This window comes from Populus trichocarpa, chromosome 8 (assembly GCF_000002775.5).
Source record: "Populus trichocarpa isolate Nisqually-1 chromosome 8, P.trichocarpa_v4.1, whole genome shotgun sequence".
NCBI lineage: Eukaryota > Viridiplantae > Streptophyta > Magnoliopsida > Malpighiales > Salicaceae > Populus > Populus trichocarpa.
In genome coordinates, this window is record NC_037292.2 from 969,575 (window position 1) to 987,856 (window position 18,282).

An 18,282-nucleotide genomic window follows, 5' to 3' on the forward strand; every position below is an offset into this window, starting at 1 on the left:
TGACTGATTATGAAACTGCCAACCACTATCTTGATTGGGAGGTGTGTGCTTTAAATTGCTTGAGTTTTTGGAACACTGGGGTTAGGATACTTTCTAATATCTAAATTACCAAGTTTTATTGTGGATAGTATAGTACTCAGTCATGTTTTCCATTTCACATAGTCTGACAGTTTTCCATTGACAAAAAAACTCTTGACACTGTGGCTGTGCTTTAACTTGCCGAACCTTAATGTTTTGTTAACAGGTATCTCCCATAGATTTACAAAATTAGAAGACAAACTAAACAAAAAGCTAGCCACCTGCTAAATTTCAGTTATAACTTCATAATGGCCTGCTCCATCATCATTGATCACAAAAAATGCCATTTCCCTTAAATAAGATTTCAAAGATACATTTCTGTGATGACTCTTGTTTAAATTTTTATCAAGAGTTTCACAAAAAGAATCTAAATTGTAGATTTTGACCTTGAAAGTTGTAGTGAAAAGAAGTTCTCCATGTACCTACTTTTCTGAGTGCACTCATGTTTGGATGCTCAGAAGACACATTGTGGCACAACTCCTCAAGCCATAGGTAGGATTGATCAGCTGTGTTGATGGTGAAATGCTTGATTATTCAAATGAATTTTAATCTGGAATGAATGGAAACTTGTCTAAGTTTCTCTGTGCAAATGCTTTCAAGTTGTACGTTTAACAGAATCCGGTGACCCTCTTCAATTTTCTTGCCTTTCCAACTTATTATGTGATTCTGGCTTGCAGGTTGGGAAGCACGGTTTGATTATTGAGTTTACTGACCCTAATAACAATGCAAGGCGAAGTGCCACTTATTTGCCTGAAGTGGCTGCCCATTGTCAAAGAATCATCTCAACCCAATAACTTAAGCTATTAGGTGAGGTCCCAGGATATGATTTATATTATTCTCTAACACACCCCCTCAAGTGAAAGCCCTTTGGGCTTGAAACTTGCACAGGCCCACATTACCTTGTGTTTAATTTTTATCAAATAAATGGGGATGGTGGGATTCGAACTCGTGACCGCTTGGTCTTCAAGGCTCTGATACCATGTCAAAGAACCATCTCAACCCAATAACTTAAGCTATTAGGTGAGATCCCAGGATATGATTTATATTATTCTCTAACACCCATGAAGGTAAAGTGGTTGTTTACTGCATGCCAGTTAACTTGATTGAGTTGTTTTTTGTAGAGCAAGAGAACGGGGAAGGGGAAGGGGAAGGGGATGCGTATTCCTGATATTTATGGTGACCCTAGCCAATTGTGTTCTATTTAATTCTGGTAGATTGGCCAAGACATACAGATTGAGTTATTTACTCTGATTTTGTTTACTAGTGCAGCCATTAGGGCTAGAGGGTGGCAACTGGACGGTTGCTCTGGGGCAGATACACCTTGTGTGTACCAGATGCTGGCATCATGTTGCTCGTCCTTGCAAATGCAAGAGCAGGACAACTACTTAAAATGAGGACCAAAAGGATCATAGCTTTTGCTGCGACAAAAACAGTGCAGATATATTGCATGATTCTGGAAAAAAAAACTGCAGAAAAAGTACTGGCGCGCGCGCGTGTATAGTTGATTTTTCTAGAGAAATTAAATCCAGTGAAAGTTGAAAGTGTGAATTGGGCTATGAAGCGTAATGAATTCTTATATAGATCGAGGAAGGATTCAAGTAAAATGAATCGCGCGCGCTTGGTAACTTTCAAGAAAATGCGCACGCAAGCTTTCTTCCCTGTGAAGAAATGGTTTTTTTTAGAAACCATAATATTTAATTAGCATCCACCACGCTTCATCTTCCCATGTATTTTCAATTCAACATTACTTCTAAACACAACGGAAAATTAATACTATACATATTTCCCGTCATGAAAATTAATACTATAGAGTTATTTTATGTGAATAGAAAAGACAGACTTTTTATTAATATATATTCTTTTTGCTAGATTAATTAGGAACCCTTTATATATTAACTTAAATATTTTTGCATTTTTATTCATCATTGATCTACTTGGCTCACTGCTACAGTTACTTTAATTGTAATCACTTAATTTAAAATTTATACCGGATATAATTCACCACGAAATAAGAAAATCAAAGGGAAGCTCCCCCAGTATCTCTCTCCCTAATCTCAATATATAGTCAAGACTGTCCTGATGCGTTGTGCATAATTGTTTAATTAGTTTGGTTGCGAATTAACTTAAACATTCCTTAATTTACTCAGAATGGTACTAATGGAAGTAAATCTCAAATTAAAGCCCTTCTTGTTTATAAAATATATATACACCAGTGGCTGCGGAGAAGTAGATATCACCTAGTCGACAATATTATTATTCAATTAAAAAACAATTAAGTAGTCATCTAATCCAGTTTTGATCATGCTAAATTTTATTTTATTTTAAAAAATGATTTTTTTATTGTTAAGCTTTTCATTATACTTATTGTTTTATCTTTTCTATTTTTAAAATAAATTAAAGGAACAAAGTTATAATTAATTATTTCTGTAAATTACCAGGAAATCAGGCACGCATGTTGCCGTGGTTCTACAGCGTCCATTTAAACGCCGTAAAGAGGAGCTAGGTATTAATTTCCTGGAACAATATGGTATTTTTGTCCGTACGTATACATATGTGCAAGTTGCAAAATGATGCCCTTCTCTGTCTGCATGGACGGATGTTATTACATTTTAATTCCTTCCCGACACCTTCCAAGAAAAATCCTTTTGCTCATCTTCATATTAATCAGAATGAATTGTTTATAAATTAACCCTATTTATTTTTATTTTTTAAAAATATTTTTTAAAAATTTTAAAATTAATATTTTTAAAAAATTTTAAATTATTTTAATATACTAATATCAAAAATATTTTTTAATATAATTTTTCAAATAAAAAATATTTAAAAAAAAACAACAAAAATTCCCATACCATACAGCTGGTGTCAGCCAAGTGAGATTATCACGGCCGTTCATAGCTAGGGACAAAACCTTTAGAAGCGGCCTGATAGTAGGTTGTACTTTGTCCTAAAAGGACACACACGTCTGTTTTTTTTTATCTTCACCGCAATGACACTGAAAAGAGCTTTACCATTTATGTACTTGAAGCCTAATAAAGCCACGAAGCCAACAATTGCGGTTGAGATTTCTTTCTTTCTTTCTTTCTTTTTTTTATATGGGATTCTTAATTGGGCAGCATTTGTATAAAATTTTAATCAATAATGTCTTATATGCTTAGATAGAATGTGTGTGTGGTTATGTTAATCGCGTGTTTGGCCTTTTTCTTTGATAATTATAGCTTGGATATTGAGTTGGGTTTTTAATTTAACTATATTAGTTCAGAGATTTAATTAGCAAAATGTGGATGGATATGAGTGAATTTGATTCATATCCAATCAGAAAATAAAAATTGATTCATATATTGAATTAATCTTGTTAATGTTTTACTCCTTAAGCTCATGTTCAGCTTAATTAAGGGCTGCTTTAATTACTTCTATGCAACGGGAAGTTGAAGAGGCGTACTTGAAATTACACGTCCAAACATGAAGCCAAGATTACGCGTAATGCTACTTTAGAATATTTTGAGCTGGAAGTGTGAGTTTGACCGTTAGCTAGTTCCAATCAGGGTTGATGGAAATAAAAGAAAACGAAAGGAAAAAGGTGATTTTTTATATTTTCAAACGTTTCCAAGTAACGACATTAGGAAGTATAATGCTTATTAAATGTGATATAGTCAAATTTTAATTCTTCTATCGAGAGTGTTTAATTAGTTAGATTCGGTTGACTATTTTTTATAATAATTATAATCTTATAGTACAAGAACTTGTCAAAAAGCATATTCCCTCTTGCCTGCCGTCATAAAAGAAGGTAATTTCTATGAAGAGTAAGGCCCGTGGACTCTGACACTGCTGGTATATTTGGGTAATCGGATTCTATTTTTTTATGTTATATTTAAAAAAATATATTTTATTTTTATTAAATTAAAATATTTTTAGTATTTTTAAGATTATTTTAATACACTTATATTAAAAATAATTTTTAAAAAATAAAAAAATATTTTAAAATAAAAAACACTTTAAACAACAATAGTAAATATATTCTTAAACACTCTAATCATATACTAGTCGTGTAAGCGTGCCTGAGCTAATTGTAATTAATTGATTTTCTATTACATATGTGTGTTGAAATTATTTGCCATGAATCCGCGTTTTTGAAAGTAAAAAGAAACATGGAAGTTTATTACTTGGACCGTGAACATATATGAAAAAATAAAAATAATTAATTAATTATAAAGGGCGCACACACCATATTAATGATCTAATCAACCCGGCCATCATTTATGGTTGATCTTTGCCCTGAGGGAGAGCGACATCTATATCAGAGGAACAAATTTAGAATAAAGGAAAATGATTAACCAAATATATCTAGCTAGCATTAATTGTTGTTCACGTGCATAAAGAGCCTAGACTTTGAAGACCCACGTACCGCCACCAGCATTGAAGATAGAGACATGAGATAGAGCAACATCAGGATTTGGAAACTCATCAGTTCCGACCTCTGCAATGTCCAGGGATGTTTGAGGCGCAATTAGGGGAAGATGGCGCAACCGGGCGGTTACTGTTTGGATCATACACCTCGTCTGCACCAGGTGGCGGCGGCTTCATGCTGTTCAAAGTCCTTGCAAGTGCCCCAGTTTCTATAGCAGTACTGGTAAAAATGAGGAGGACAAGAATCACAGCTCTTGCAAGCACAAGAGGTGTCTTCATGCAGATCTCCTTCATGCAGAACCCCATCGTTTTGAGATTTCTGAGGAGAGGTGGTAGGCAGCTAAACTTGGTATATATGAAGAGGAATGAATTGAGTGCTGTTATGTTTAATGAGGTTGATTCAGAAGACACGATTATATTATATATATATATATATATATACTGTGTAATATATTAGAGAGGGGTTGAACGCGTGAATGAATTATGCAGTAAATTCGAGGAAGATTTGCAGGAATTGTATGCATTTTTCCTCTCATTATTCCTTCCCACAAAGCTTGTCGCTTAAGAAAAGCCATCCGAAGTTTTTCGATTGTTTTTTAACACAATTAATTAAACCAATAACATTAACTTGTTATAATAATTTTACATAGCACTGGATAATCATGTGGTAATCAATCAATTATTAGTCTCGGATTAATTTATTATTTTATAATTATAGAAAAATCCTAATTTCACGACTCGGTGAATATTGTTATCTCCCTCCATCTTCAATTGTTCACCTTCCATGACTGATTTTTAGTTAAATATAAATTTATTAATTTTTTTTAAATGCACTCAGTTTATGTGAGGACTGTATTCTTGAAAAATAAGATTTCTCTATGAAAATATCTAGTATTATTTAACACGCAACTTGTCATAAAAATACCTTTCACCGTCAGGAAAAAAAAAAGTCTTAAGTTGACGCCTGCACTAGAAACTTTAAGGGCAAACATTAGGAAAATTCAAAGACTTTAGTAGTAGAAATTGAACACGGAAGAATTATAGGGATTGAAATAAAGTATATTCTAGCTATTTTCGTAGTTTTTAACTAGAAAAGTGGCTCGCGCTTCATGGCGGGCCAGGATGAATTTTCTATAATGCAAAAAATATATAATACTCAAGCGCTGTTAATATATTTTGAAGAAAAAAAATCCACGACATGATATTATAAGAAGAAAATTGAAAAAAAAAATTATAATTGTCAGTCCCTAGGAATCCAGATATATAAGGATGAAATCCATAATAAAAAAAAATAGTTAACAAAAAGAAGTCAGGAAAAGTAAAGAACCATCAAATCCAGGTGAAGTCGTCAAAACTTGTGAGCAGAGTCATGAAAATAGAATAACCAAAATGAAGGCAAAATACTGGGTTGACCCGTCATTTGGATGACCTCGGGCTTGGGGAGTGTCAGGTTTCAACAACAATTAGGGAGAATTGATCCAGTATAAAATGATTAAAAACACAATTTAACTCGTGATTTGATCAACTTGTGGCAAACCTAGTTAAAATCAGGTAAAAATCATTAACCATTTCTCTTTATTTTTTTCTTTCAAAATAATATTATTTCTTTTTTTTTTATCATGACATATACTCCCGTGGAGCTAGGCAAGAAGAAGAAATTTTGGGTTGCCAAAGTTTGCACACGTCTCATGCGATGAACTTGAATATATAATTTATTTATTTATATATAGAAAGGTAGGAAGGTTGGTTTACATGGATCCTATAATGCTACAGTAACATCATTATAAGATACAATCTACATGAATTTAGTTATGATCTTCATGCGTTGTAGTAAACACATCAATATAACATACCACCATGCTAACAAACTTACAGATGACATAAATTGATCTCATAACTAGTCATACCCAATTCCCTCTTCATGTGAACTGAAAAAAGATGGACTGAAATTCCATTTATAAAATAAATAAATAAAAATTATTTGAGTTGGGTTTACTCGAGTCAATCCACTTGACACCTGACCCGATATTTATCCTGGATCGACTCATAGACATACTCTCAAAAAATAATTGGAGAACCTAAAATCTTGAATTAAATGACAAAATTAAAAAGAAAAATCAAATTAACAAAAAAATCCAAAACAAAAAATAAAAATCAAGAGAATGAGAATGAGAATCAAATTTGAAAAAAATAAAAATAAAAATAAGATTATGGATCCAATGATGAAATCGAAAACAAATTAAAGTTTAATAAATAATCCAAGAATTAGAATTTGAAATCAAAACATTAAGGGCCTAACATTAATTGTAAAACTTTGAATTGAATGGTAGAATTGAAAAGAGAAATCAAATTCACAAAAGAATCTAGATTAATAATAACAATCAAGATAATTAGAACCAAACTTGAAGAAATTAAAAATCAAGATTATCAATCCAATAATAAAATTAAAAACAAATTATAATTTAATAAAAAGGCTAAGAACCAGTTTATAAATCAAAACATTAAGGGCCAAAAACGACATTTCATAAAATAAAATTAATATTTTTTTCATGGCCAGCATAGGAGGAGGAAAGAGAGAAGAGGAAAGGGCAACCAGTGCAAAACCATCATTTAAAACACCACACGCACCATTCTATGTGGGAGAGGATATTGTGGAGCTTCAAACACTATGGCAAAAGCTAGCATTATTCCATCAGACGACATCTCACGCAGCTAAAAAAACATGAAGGCAAATTTTTTTTAATAATTTTTTTAAATAAAGAAAAATTGATTCGCACTTACCCAACCTAATAATAATAGAAAAAACTTATATGAAATAACAAAATACCCATGTATCTAAAGTGCTTAAGAAATTTGATATAGAGGTAATTTAGTCATTTTAATCTTGAGAAAAACCAAAAAAAAAATATCCTTTAAAGTGATTAAATGAAAATAACTCTTAAAAATAATTTATGACATTTAAGCCCTTGTGAGAAGACCAAACTATCCTCCTAGTAAAGCATATTTTTCTTGTAAGGTAGGGGTAAAATAGTAAATTCCTTATACAAAGCACATTAAATTATGAGTTAATACGGGGTAAAAGTCTGATTTTTAGCTTTATATATAATAATAAATTCTGAAAAATCCACAGAAAGATAAAATAAAATAAAAAAACACCAACATCTCTCTAGCACATCTCTCAACGGCTCAAGAACAAGTCTTGGACTCCCAGCAAAGTCCAGGTTCCCCCTTAATCTCTCTTCCTTACTTCATCTTGACTTGGATCAGATTTTTTACGACAAGAGTAAAATTCATTCCTTTTTTTTTTGTAATTAATTAGATTATCAAAACCTGTCATTTAAACCGACCCAAGCTGTTTAATTTTGCAATTAATTCTCAGAATCTCTTATAGATTCTGCTTGCATTACTTCTGTTTGGTTTCCGGGAAAATCAGGGAAAACTGGGTGGAAAATCTGTAGTTAATGCATGCATCGAATCTTTATCTTCTTCACATGGAAAACCTAAATATGGGTTTCGAAGTTTCTGTTGTTGGATTCCGAATTCCTTTGATTTCCTTGCTCTTTCTCGTTTTTTTTTTCTTTCTTTGTAACCGAAGAGATGATTAGGGTTGAATTTCTGTGAATTGATATTTGTTTTAGCTTGCTTTCGCTTAAGATTTGATGGATACTTTGTTTTCTTTCTAAATCTGACGTTTTGTTTACTGTTGGAGCTGTATTTGTGGCTATCTAAATATGTTTGATACTTTAATTTTATGGTTAATCTATAATCATAGACTAATTTGTGAGCTGGGTTTTTGTTTTTTCGACTATTTATAATCTTGACGAGAATTTTGTGTTTTGTTGCTGAGGTTTGAAAGTTGTCTGATTTTTGGATCCTTGACTTTTTTTTGTCAGGTTCATATTATTTTTGAGGATCCTGAGGTGAAGGGAAACGATAATTTTAAGGATGAGTAGTCAGAGAGGCTTGATATATAGTTTCGTGGCAAAGGGAAATGTGGTTTTAGCAGAGCACACTTCATATTCAGGGAACTTCAGTACCGTTGCTGTTCAGTGTTTACAGAAGCTCCCTTCCAATAGCAGCAAGTACACGTACTCTTGTGATGGGCACACGTTTAACTTCCTCATTGATAATGGATTTGGTAATGTTTTGTTCTTGTTGACTGTTGATTTAGAGTTTAGGTTCTTGTCATAGGGAAATGTGTGCTGAAGGTTTTTGTGTTGGGTTTGCAGTTTTTCTTGCTGTTGCAGATGAATCGGCTGGGAGGGGTTTGCCTTTTGTATTTCTTGAACGAGTGAAGGATGATTTTAAACAGCGGTATAGCGCCAGTATTAAAAATGAGGCACACCCACTAGCTGATGACGATGATGATGACGACTTGTTTGAAGACCGATTTAGCGTCGCCTACAATCTTGACAGGGAGTTTGGGTGTGTGGTTCTGTTTATGTTAAATTTTAAGGTTTCTGTTGTTACATGTTGCATTAACTTTTGATATCCTGTTCTGTTTAACAGGCCAAGACTAAAGGAGCATATGCAGTACTGCTTGAACCACCCAGAAGAGATCAGTAAGCTATCCAAGTTAAAGGCTCAGATCACGGAGGTCAAGGGTATTATGATGGACAACATTGAAAAGGTACATGTTTCATGTTTTGTTGAGAGTAATGTTGGTGATAAATCAATTTATGTTTAGCATTATAGTCAAAATATACTTTCTGCTACATAATTTCTCACCATCATATTAAGATGGAGATTTCAGCATGAATGGATGCTGTTTTCTTTTCTTTTCTTTTCTTTTTTCTGTAACAACAAATGGATGCTGTTGACTCTGGTTTCTTATGCATTTACCACCAGTATGTTAGTGTGAATGTATTTTTCTTCTCTTTCTTTTGGTTGGTGGTGGGAGGGATGTGGAAGGTGTAAAATTGCTTCTTATCACTCCATTTGCTTGCTACTTGGTTGATTCTGGACATCAAGGTGTATGAGTATTGACTGCTCATCTGATAGAATGTCAAGAATAAAGTGAAGCTTTCAGGTAGTCACCTTAATAATACTCCACTGAATCTACTCCACTTCAGGAATGTGCTCTCTCAGTGTAAGCCGTTGAGGATCATGAATATTATCCCCACGCACGAAAACAATCTTCATCACTTCTCTAGTCATTGACAGATGGGTAATTGGTGATTATTGACAAGGGACTCATTAGAGATAAACCATCATTTAATCTTCATCACTTCTCTAGTCATTGACAGATGGGTAATTGGTGATTATTGACAAGGGACTCATTAGAGATAAACCATCATTTCTCCGATGTTTTAGCACACCGTATCATGTTATTGATCGATGGGGCTGAGCATGCCATGAATTCACTGGTTAATTTGGTGATCAATAAAGGCAACTTTGTTGGTTACTTAATGGTATCGCTTTCAGCTTGAAATTCAAGCATAGATTCCTTACCTGGAGATCAGTGATGTTACCAGACAAAATATCTGGTTTGATGTTTGTGGATGGGAATTTTATGTTTGGAAGCATCAATTTACCTTGTATAGCTGACATGCAACATAGGACAACTGCAGTTGCTACTATCATGTGATTGATATTACACTGCTGCAAGTTTAGTGATTTGGAGTTGGTCAAGTTTGTTCATCACTTGAAACAAGTTAAACTACTGTTATAACTTAATACATAAGGCTGGTTGATTTATATTATGTGCAGTGAACTAAGATTGTTTAAATTTAATCTTACGCCAATCTGCAAAGTGATTAACAAGTTTTTGTTGAATATAGTGGCTAATTTAGTGAATTGCAGGTTTTGGACCGTGGAGAGAGGATTGAACTTCTGGTAGATAAAACAGAAAACCTCCAGTTCCAGGTACATACCATTCATTGGTTACCTCTGAGTGCCATTTTGGGGGACCTTGTAACAGTTTGCTTGTGTCCTTGCAATACAGGCTGACAGCTTCCAGAGGCAAGGAAGGCAATTGCGACGGAAGATGTGGCTTCAGAATCTCCAAATGAAGTTGATGGTGGGAGGAGGAGTCCTTGTCGTAATTCTGATCCTGTGGTTTGTTGCTTGTGGAGGTTTCAAATGTTAGACTGCTAGGGTAGCAAGATGGCTAATGTAGTAGCATTTGCAGTTTGCTTTATATTCTGTTGTACAGTGGTGATTGAATATGGAGACTACTCCCGGAATTTAGATCTACCCTTTCAACATTGTAATTAAATATCTGCACTTGATAATCGTTCTGTATTTCTGTTGATATCACTTCTTTCTGTAGAAGTTGTGGCCTAACTGAATGAATAATTCTTTGAACTTAAATTGTTCGCCACAGATTGCCAATTGAAATCTTGAATAAATGAAAAACAGGTATTCATAAATTGAAAAAAAAAAAGTTACTTTATCTTCTAAAAGCCAGGATTTAAAATGCTATATAAGCGAAAGCTACTTGGTTGACTAGATGATTTTTTTACCATGGTTGGGAAAAACATAAGCTACCATGAAGAGAAGACAGGTATTTAATTTTGAATTATCTTCTAAACCTTAATAGGCTATGTTACTAAACACTAAACTTCTTGTTTGAAACTCAAGTTAATGTAGCAGCATGAATGTCTCTGATAAACTAGAGTGAGGCTAATTTTTGTCTCTCTTTATTTGAGAGTTTGTTTGTCTTGCTTGAGTGGCAAGGTGTTGGGGTAATTTTTCAAGGTTTATCTTGTTTGGGAGTGTAAGTTTATGTCTATCTCTCATGGAACACGAGGAAGAACTTGTATTGGAAAATGTAGACTCCGATACAATAGTGCAATCTTATGATTTGTGCTTGGCCGGACGCTTCCTCACAGACAGATCTATCAATTTTAATGCTACGAGGAACAAAGTGGCAAGGCTTTGGCGTCCAGGCAGGGGTATGTGCACCAGGGAACTCAGCGACAGCAAGTACTTGATTCAATTTTTTCACAGTGTGGATATGAAAAGGGTTCTTGAGGGGGCTCCCTGGGCGTTTGACAATCATTTGCTTTTGTTGCATCGACTTGTTGAAGGTGATGTCCCACGTCAAATCCCTGTTAACCATGTTGATTTTTGGGTCCAAATTTATGAGCTTCAAGTGGGTTATATGTCCTTAGTTATAGGCAAGCAACTGGGTGACTTTATTGGTACCTTTGTTGATTATGATACCATCAACAACAATGGAGCTCGGAGGAGCTACATGAGGATTAGGGTCACAATTGATGGTCACCACCCTTTGAAGAAAATACGCAAGGGAGAAGGCTCCTCGTATATGGTCCAGTTCAAATATGAAAGACTTGGTCATGCAGATAGATTTTGTAAGCATTTGTTTGAGATGCATGAGAGGGAGGGATTGGGGGACATGGTTAAGGGCGTCGGCAAGGAGAAGCTCCGGCGAGGATGGTGGTCGATGGCTGCGGGAGGGTAACGAATCTGTAACCGCCACGTTATTCCAGCCTCCTAATCAATCACAGCATATTAATGAGGAAGCTGTTACAGACGGTTACAATATGAATTCCGAAAGATGTACTCCCATCTGCTGATGATGTGGGTTTGGGTATAGAGTCCAGTCAAGTCAGAATAGGCTGTAGTTGTTAGAAGAGAGGAATAAAAGAAGAGTGGGCTTAAGCTCGGGTGGTGCTGTTGGGATGAATATAGATAAAGGGAACTTATTTTCTGGCGAAAGAGTTTTACAAAGATTCAGTGTATGTACTCAAAGACTTTCTGACTGGGGGGGCACCTTGCGAAGAAATTTAAAGCTCAGATTGTGGTATGCCATGACAACCTTCGACATTTAAGACAATTTGATGACGAGAATTTAATTTCGGCTTATGCTAGATGCCGCGATCAATTAGCAACTCTCCTAGCCCAAGAGGAGGCATATTGGAGGCAGCGAGCAAAGCAACTATGGTTGAAGGAGGGTGATTTGAATACCGAGTATTTCCATGAGATGGCTTCTAGTAAAAGAAAGTGCAACATGCTGACTTACGCTGATTAATGATGCGGGTGAGGTGTTTGATATGAGATGGAGGGGATGAGCAAGGTTCTGTCTCCAACTGTTCGACAAAAGTTCTAATTCGAAATTATTTTTGCTCGACTGTATTCAGCCGTGTGTTTCAACTGCATAAAATGAATCATTGGTGACTCTAGTACGAGATGATAAAATAAAAAGAACTGTTTTCCAAATAAAACCTTATATCTGTTGAGGATTATTACAGAAATAAATTAACTAGTTGCAGAATTAGGATTTCAATTTTAGTATCAGTTTTATCCCTATAAAAAAAATATTTTTATTTGTGATTTTTAAAATAATAGATTTAAAAAAATACATGTTGGTTAAAATTAATATGAGATAGATTTTTGCATGTAAAATAAATATAAAAAAAATTATTTTACCTTCTACATAATCAAAACTTAAAACTTAATTACGTACATGTGAGTTTAGTGCAAAAAGTAAAGTTTAGTATAGAAGTAAAAATTAGTTGGCTAACCAAATTATTTTTTCATGGTGGTGAAAAAAAACTATTTAATTTTGAATTATTTTTTAAACCTTAATAGGCTATGTTACTTGTGCTGCCTACCTATCCTATGTTTTTTTTTTTAAAAAAAAAATTATAATAATATTTTCGATTGTCCATCACGATTTTAAATTTTATTTTCAAATTATTTTAAATATACCTCTCTCATATTAATTTGATTAAATAATATTTTCTGGTGACGTTTTAGAAGATTGGAAAAAATGCCTAAAAAAATCACTAAAAACCGATTTTTTTTTTTTTTTTTGTGACATGGCAATCCAAATGCTATCAAAAAGTTACCAGATTCTATAAGATAGCAGAGATAATTTTAAAGCATTAATTTATTTTTTTGGGCACAAATATTTTTCATTGGTACTCTCAACGAATATGAGAAGCTTTATCTACTTGTGAAAGAATTGATGGAAAAATTAGTTGAACTGTTATCATCAGTCAATTGTTCAGGAGTTTAAGGTTCTTTTCTTCTGCAAAAAAAATCTCATCGTTACAGTTAATCGACTCGATCCGGATCTAACCCGATTTAGAGTTTATTTAAAAATACAGGTCAATTTGTATTTTTAAAAAAATTATTTTTATTTTTTATTAAAAATTAATTTGTTTTGTATATTTTAGATCGTTTTGATGCGCTGATCTAAAAAATAAATTTAAAAAAATAAAAATAAAAAATAAAAAAAATTCTTGAAGTTAACTGGATATACACACACACGACACAAGATGATCCACCGGTTGATAAGTATGCATCACGTAAAAAGCACACAATTAGAGGATGAATCGCAGAAGGTAGAACAAATTAAACTCAGAAGAGGACGAGCACCAACTAAAGTAAAAATGCCTGTGCACGCCATGAACGGTGAAAGGAATCCTTGTCTTGTCACCGCAGAGCTCTTAAATAGCCGGAGCATATATGGTACATCAAGATTCTTTGATCCATGCTTTGGAATTTCAGGAAGGAAAGCTTATTTCTTTATTTATGATTGTGTGGTTTAAAATATTTTTTATTTAAAAATATATTAAAATATATTTTTTATTAAAATATTAACAAATCTAATCAATTAAAAAATTATATATATAAATTAATTTTTAAAAAACATGATTTTAACAGCAATGACAAACACTGTCAAAAAGTAGTTGAAAGATCCTTTTCTTTGATGGGGGCGAAAGGAGGGTCATTTAGGTCTGGTTTCTTGATGCCTATTACCTCTGTATTCCTGAAAAAACATGGTTCCAATCTACGCCACAGATAACGGATCTTTACGGAACCACCGCATACATTTCATTTGGCCATAAACTTTACGAGAAAGCTGCGGTGCGGTTGAAATTGTATGTTATTTTAATTATTATTTTAAAAGTGTTTTTTTGTTAATTTATACACACTATATATAATTTTGTATAAATCTTAATACTTACTTTTCAAAACATTAATTAAAAAAATATAATTCATGGTTATTTTTTGAAACCGTAACTGCAGCAACGTGAAACGCACACGCGACGTTGAAGATTTTTGTCACGTGGCGCAAATCATTGCAATGTGGTGATGGTTAACCCGGTGTTTGGAGTGTCCCATCAATCAAAGACCCGTCATTCAAATCACAAAAAGGAGTGGTTCAGTGATAAAAACACATCCCAGAATCTTTTTGCGAGCACCACAAAATTCGCTTAATGATTCCGTGTGGCAAACTTGGAGTTTAGAAGAGATCTCGGGCTGTCAAGAAATGGCCACTCCTGTAAGATGATGATGATGATGATGATATGTACAGTACACTCTTGCTTGGTTGATTTGTCAACTAGACCGCCACGCTGTCGTGCGGGCATAAAAAACCCTCATCTAGCATGATGGTCTTGCATCATTTCTAGAGTAATTTACACTGATTTGAAATTGATTCCCATTCCCAAAATAAAGAAAACATCAAAACGAGCATATATTTCTAAACTGCTAGCAAAAACATTCAGAATCAAAGCTTTTTAAGTGTAAATGATTAATATATAGTATGGACTAGCGTGAGAGCATGCTCTAGCTCCCAAGCATTTTAATCAACTTTGAGGTTGCTTGACAGACATGACAGAACATTGAAGAGGACTTATACTCATGTTTTCTTTGTTTTCTTCTCTCCCTGACTCATCAACCCATGCATGTCATTGAAAGCTCCACGAGGATTGTTCTTTCCTTGATGAACCACAAAAAGGGATCCCGTCGACTTACATATCACCTTGATATATAAAATCTGATCAATTATAGCCTACTTGATTAACGCCAAAAAAGCAAAAGGAGTGCCTGCAGGACGTAAATTCCTCCTTGTCAACATCAATAACATGCAAAGTCCACGCAAGAAACAACACCCGACCATGGAAAACAAGAACTCAACGTCGACGGTGAAGGGATATATATCGGCCTAACTAGCCAGCTAGGACACGATTGTTTCTCAAACTATAATTCATAAAATCTTGAGTTGTTTTTGTTTTAAGTTAAATGTATTTTTGGTGTTTTTAAATCATCTTAACATATTAGTATTAAAAATAAATTTAATAAATAAAAAAACTCTTAAAAACAACCGTTAACACAAACACTATCTTAACATTGCCATTTTTTCTATTTATTCATGACTTTTTAGTAGTTGGGTGCATAAGATCTTTATTCCCTTGGCGATGGCATCGTATTATTCAAGTACTAAGCAAAGCAAGAGAGTGAAAAAGGTTCATGTATGTAGATAAAGATAAAATATAATAAATAAATATTAACGAATTTATATATGAATATACACATGAAATAAATGACCTGGAAATTAAATAGAATTCCAATTCTTTTCATCATGTTTTCATGTAAAATTCATTAATTTTTATTCATCACGTGTAACACAGGAACACATTGAACTGCAAAATATCATTGATGGATTTGCCTTGCTGATTTGGGGATTAGAGCCAATATAAACACTGTATTTAATTAATTTAAAAAAAAAGAGATAGAAAGTAAAATTTTATACTGATCTAATAACAAGAAGCAGAGAAAAATATACCTCTACTTCCTCCGTCTCTCTTTTTTCTTTTTTATGGGAGACATGCATCGAGTAGCTAAACACTATATCTTTTACACTCCGAGCATCACAGCCCATTAAAAAGTGAGAGATGAGGAGCTAGTGCATGAACGTAGTCGACTTCCTTTATACTGATAACGACAAGACCTTGCTGGATGCACAGAAATAGTACACAATTGTCATAAAATCTTAGCACAGAGGCCACCAAGATGGTGAATAATGGGCCATTTCAACAACAAGGAAAGATTCATCGCACGACTTTTACATGAGGGCTCCGAGTCCTATTCATCGCACGACTTTTACATGAGGGCTCCGAGTCCTATAACCAGACAAGGGCACATTCATCACCAGATATCTCATGAATTGCAGGCATGATATGAAAAGAGCTTAGTCGTCCTTCGGTTTCTTGTGCTTTCATATATAGCCTAATTCAGTGCACAGCCAGCATAGTTCGACATGTGAACAGAGGCGTGCCCAAGCCACCAAGCCAAAGATAGCAAGGTCTCTCATTTACGGAAGGTTATGGCATGCATTGCACAGCCTACTTTAACTGGCAATAAGTGCACATGCATATTGCTTCTCATAAGTTCATGAATTAGACCTACCATAATTGTATAGCGCATTTATTAATTTCTTGAATAATCCACGTTGAATAGAAATTAAATAATTATTAAATCTAAAAACAATATATGCCACATACAGTACTAATATGTGCCATAGTACTCTTGCTTGGCAACAACAGAAAACAAAAACAACAGGTCTACTGCCATGAAGAACAAGAACACAAAGGAGATCAACAAGGCCTATTCAACGGTGCCGGAGATCTCTTCCTCCTCTTCCATGTCAGAGCTTTCATCGTCTGAAATGACAAAAGCAAGCCTCAAGCGCCCACCTGAGCGGTTAGCACGCAGAATGTCCCCTGGAGGGATTTTTATCTCCTCGAGAACAAGGGTATCGCTTAAATCATTATAGTTGAGATAACTATACGGCATACCCTTATTAAATAATTCCAAGGAAGAGATTGGAGGAGGAAATACTCCCTCTTTTTTGGTTGGATTCCCAAAAACCACGTCCTTTTTTGTTTCCACGTTCATGATCTCCTCTCTCTGATCATCAGAACTGGCTTCACTCTGCACATCAGAATGATTAAACAAACAACATGAAGGTGAAGAAGACGAATATGGTAATGCTGCATCAAAAGAGTTGGAGGAGGATAGAGGGCTCTCTTCAAGAGAAAGGTCAACAAATCCACCGGCAACATTATCAACATTGGTGGTTTCTTTGGGGTTTGAAAAAACTGAATTAGCCCATGTTGCAGGTGTGGATTGATCAGACCTCATGAGGATTGGTCTTGGGGGTGATGGGGACTTCAACATGCCCTTGAGACTAGAGGAACTATTGCCCTCCATGGCTAAAACTGACAGGCAAGCTAGAAAGTTGATAAAAACAGGAATGAAATGAAGAAACATGGAATCGCTAAAGGCTAGGGAGTGCTAGTTATAGGTAGAGAGACACGCATGAGTGCCAAATCCCTTTCAAGATGGGACAAAGCAAATGCAAAAAAAAAAGGGCAAAGGAAGGCGAGAAATATTCTTAATTTAAAATACCAGCACAATACCATTGTCATGCCATGAAAAACCAGCAAAACTAATTTTGAGATGAAAAATGGTTTCCAGTTCCCTTCTTTCTCTGTGTGCATTGCTCCACTCTATGCAGTATTGATTACCATCTGTGTTTTTGTTTTGTAGCATTTCCCACCGCCCGTTTCTGCCTATTAATTATTGCGTCACCTTAAATTGTTTTTTCCCTTCACAATTACCTTCCTAGTAAAGAATCACACGATAGGAATGAGAATGGATATTTATATATATATTTTTTGGATATTAAGTTTGTCAAGGATTTATTTTTAAATTAATTTTTTTAGCATCATCATTTAAAAAGAATATTAATTTCGTTTTTTTTTTCAATTCAAATAAATTTTTAAAAGTATTTTCAAAGCTTAATATTAATAGAGATATGGTCAGATTTAGAATTTATTTTTTAAAAATTATTAGTTTAAATCTCATAAATTATATAACTAATAAAAATTTATATAATTATTAATTTTAAAATGAATAAAATTAGTCAATATACATTCGAACCCTCACTTATTAATTATTAAACATTGCGCCGCTGAGCGTCGATTATTATTACTGTATATGGGGGTAATAATCCCTTACAGAGAGTAAAAGCACGGA

The 18,282-nt window shown here is 34.1% G+C and overlaps 1 protein-coding gene across 2 annotated transcripts; it reads left to right on the forward strand.

Annotated features, from left to right (window-relative positions):
- Positions 1-7,565: 7,565 nt before the first annotated feature.
- On the forward strand, positions 7,566-10,794 carry LOC7486902 (vesicle-associated membrane protein 727). Of its 2 annotated transcripts, none has more exons than XM_002310970.4 (6): positions 7,566-7,703; positions 8,376-8,620; positions 8,712-8,907; positions 8,992-9,112; positions 10,285-10,347; positions 10,427-10,794. In XM_002310970.4, the coding sequence occupies exons 2-6, from the start codon at positions 8,428-8,430 to the stop codon at positions 10,568-10,570; spliced, it is 717 nt and encodes a 238-aa protein (XP_002311006.1). In that variant the 5' UTR covers positions 7,566-7,703; positions 8,376-8,427; the 3' UTR covers positions 10,571-10,794. The 2 variants fall into 2 exon arrangements, with proteins under 2 accessions (XP_002311006.1, XP_024461731.1); XM_024605963.2 differs by having other exon boundaries at positions 7,623-7,765.
- The last annotated feature ends 7,488 nt before the right edge of the window (positions 10,795-18,282 follow it).

Coding starts and splice junctions, on each gene's coding strand:
- LOC7486902 (XM_002310970.4), top strand. CDS start 8,428: ATGAGTAGTCAGAGAGGCTTGATATATAGTTTCGTGGCAAAGGGAAAT. Junction 9,113..10,284: donor TGATGGACAACATTGAAAAG/GTACATGTTTCA, acceptor AGTGAATTGCAG/GTTTTGGACCGTGGAGAGAG. Junction 10,348..10,426: donor CAGAAAACCTCCAGTTCCAG/GTACATACCATT, acceptor CTTGCAATACAG/GCTGACAGCTTCCAGAGGCA.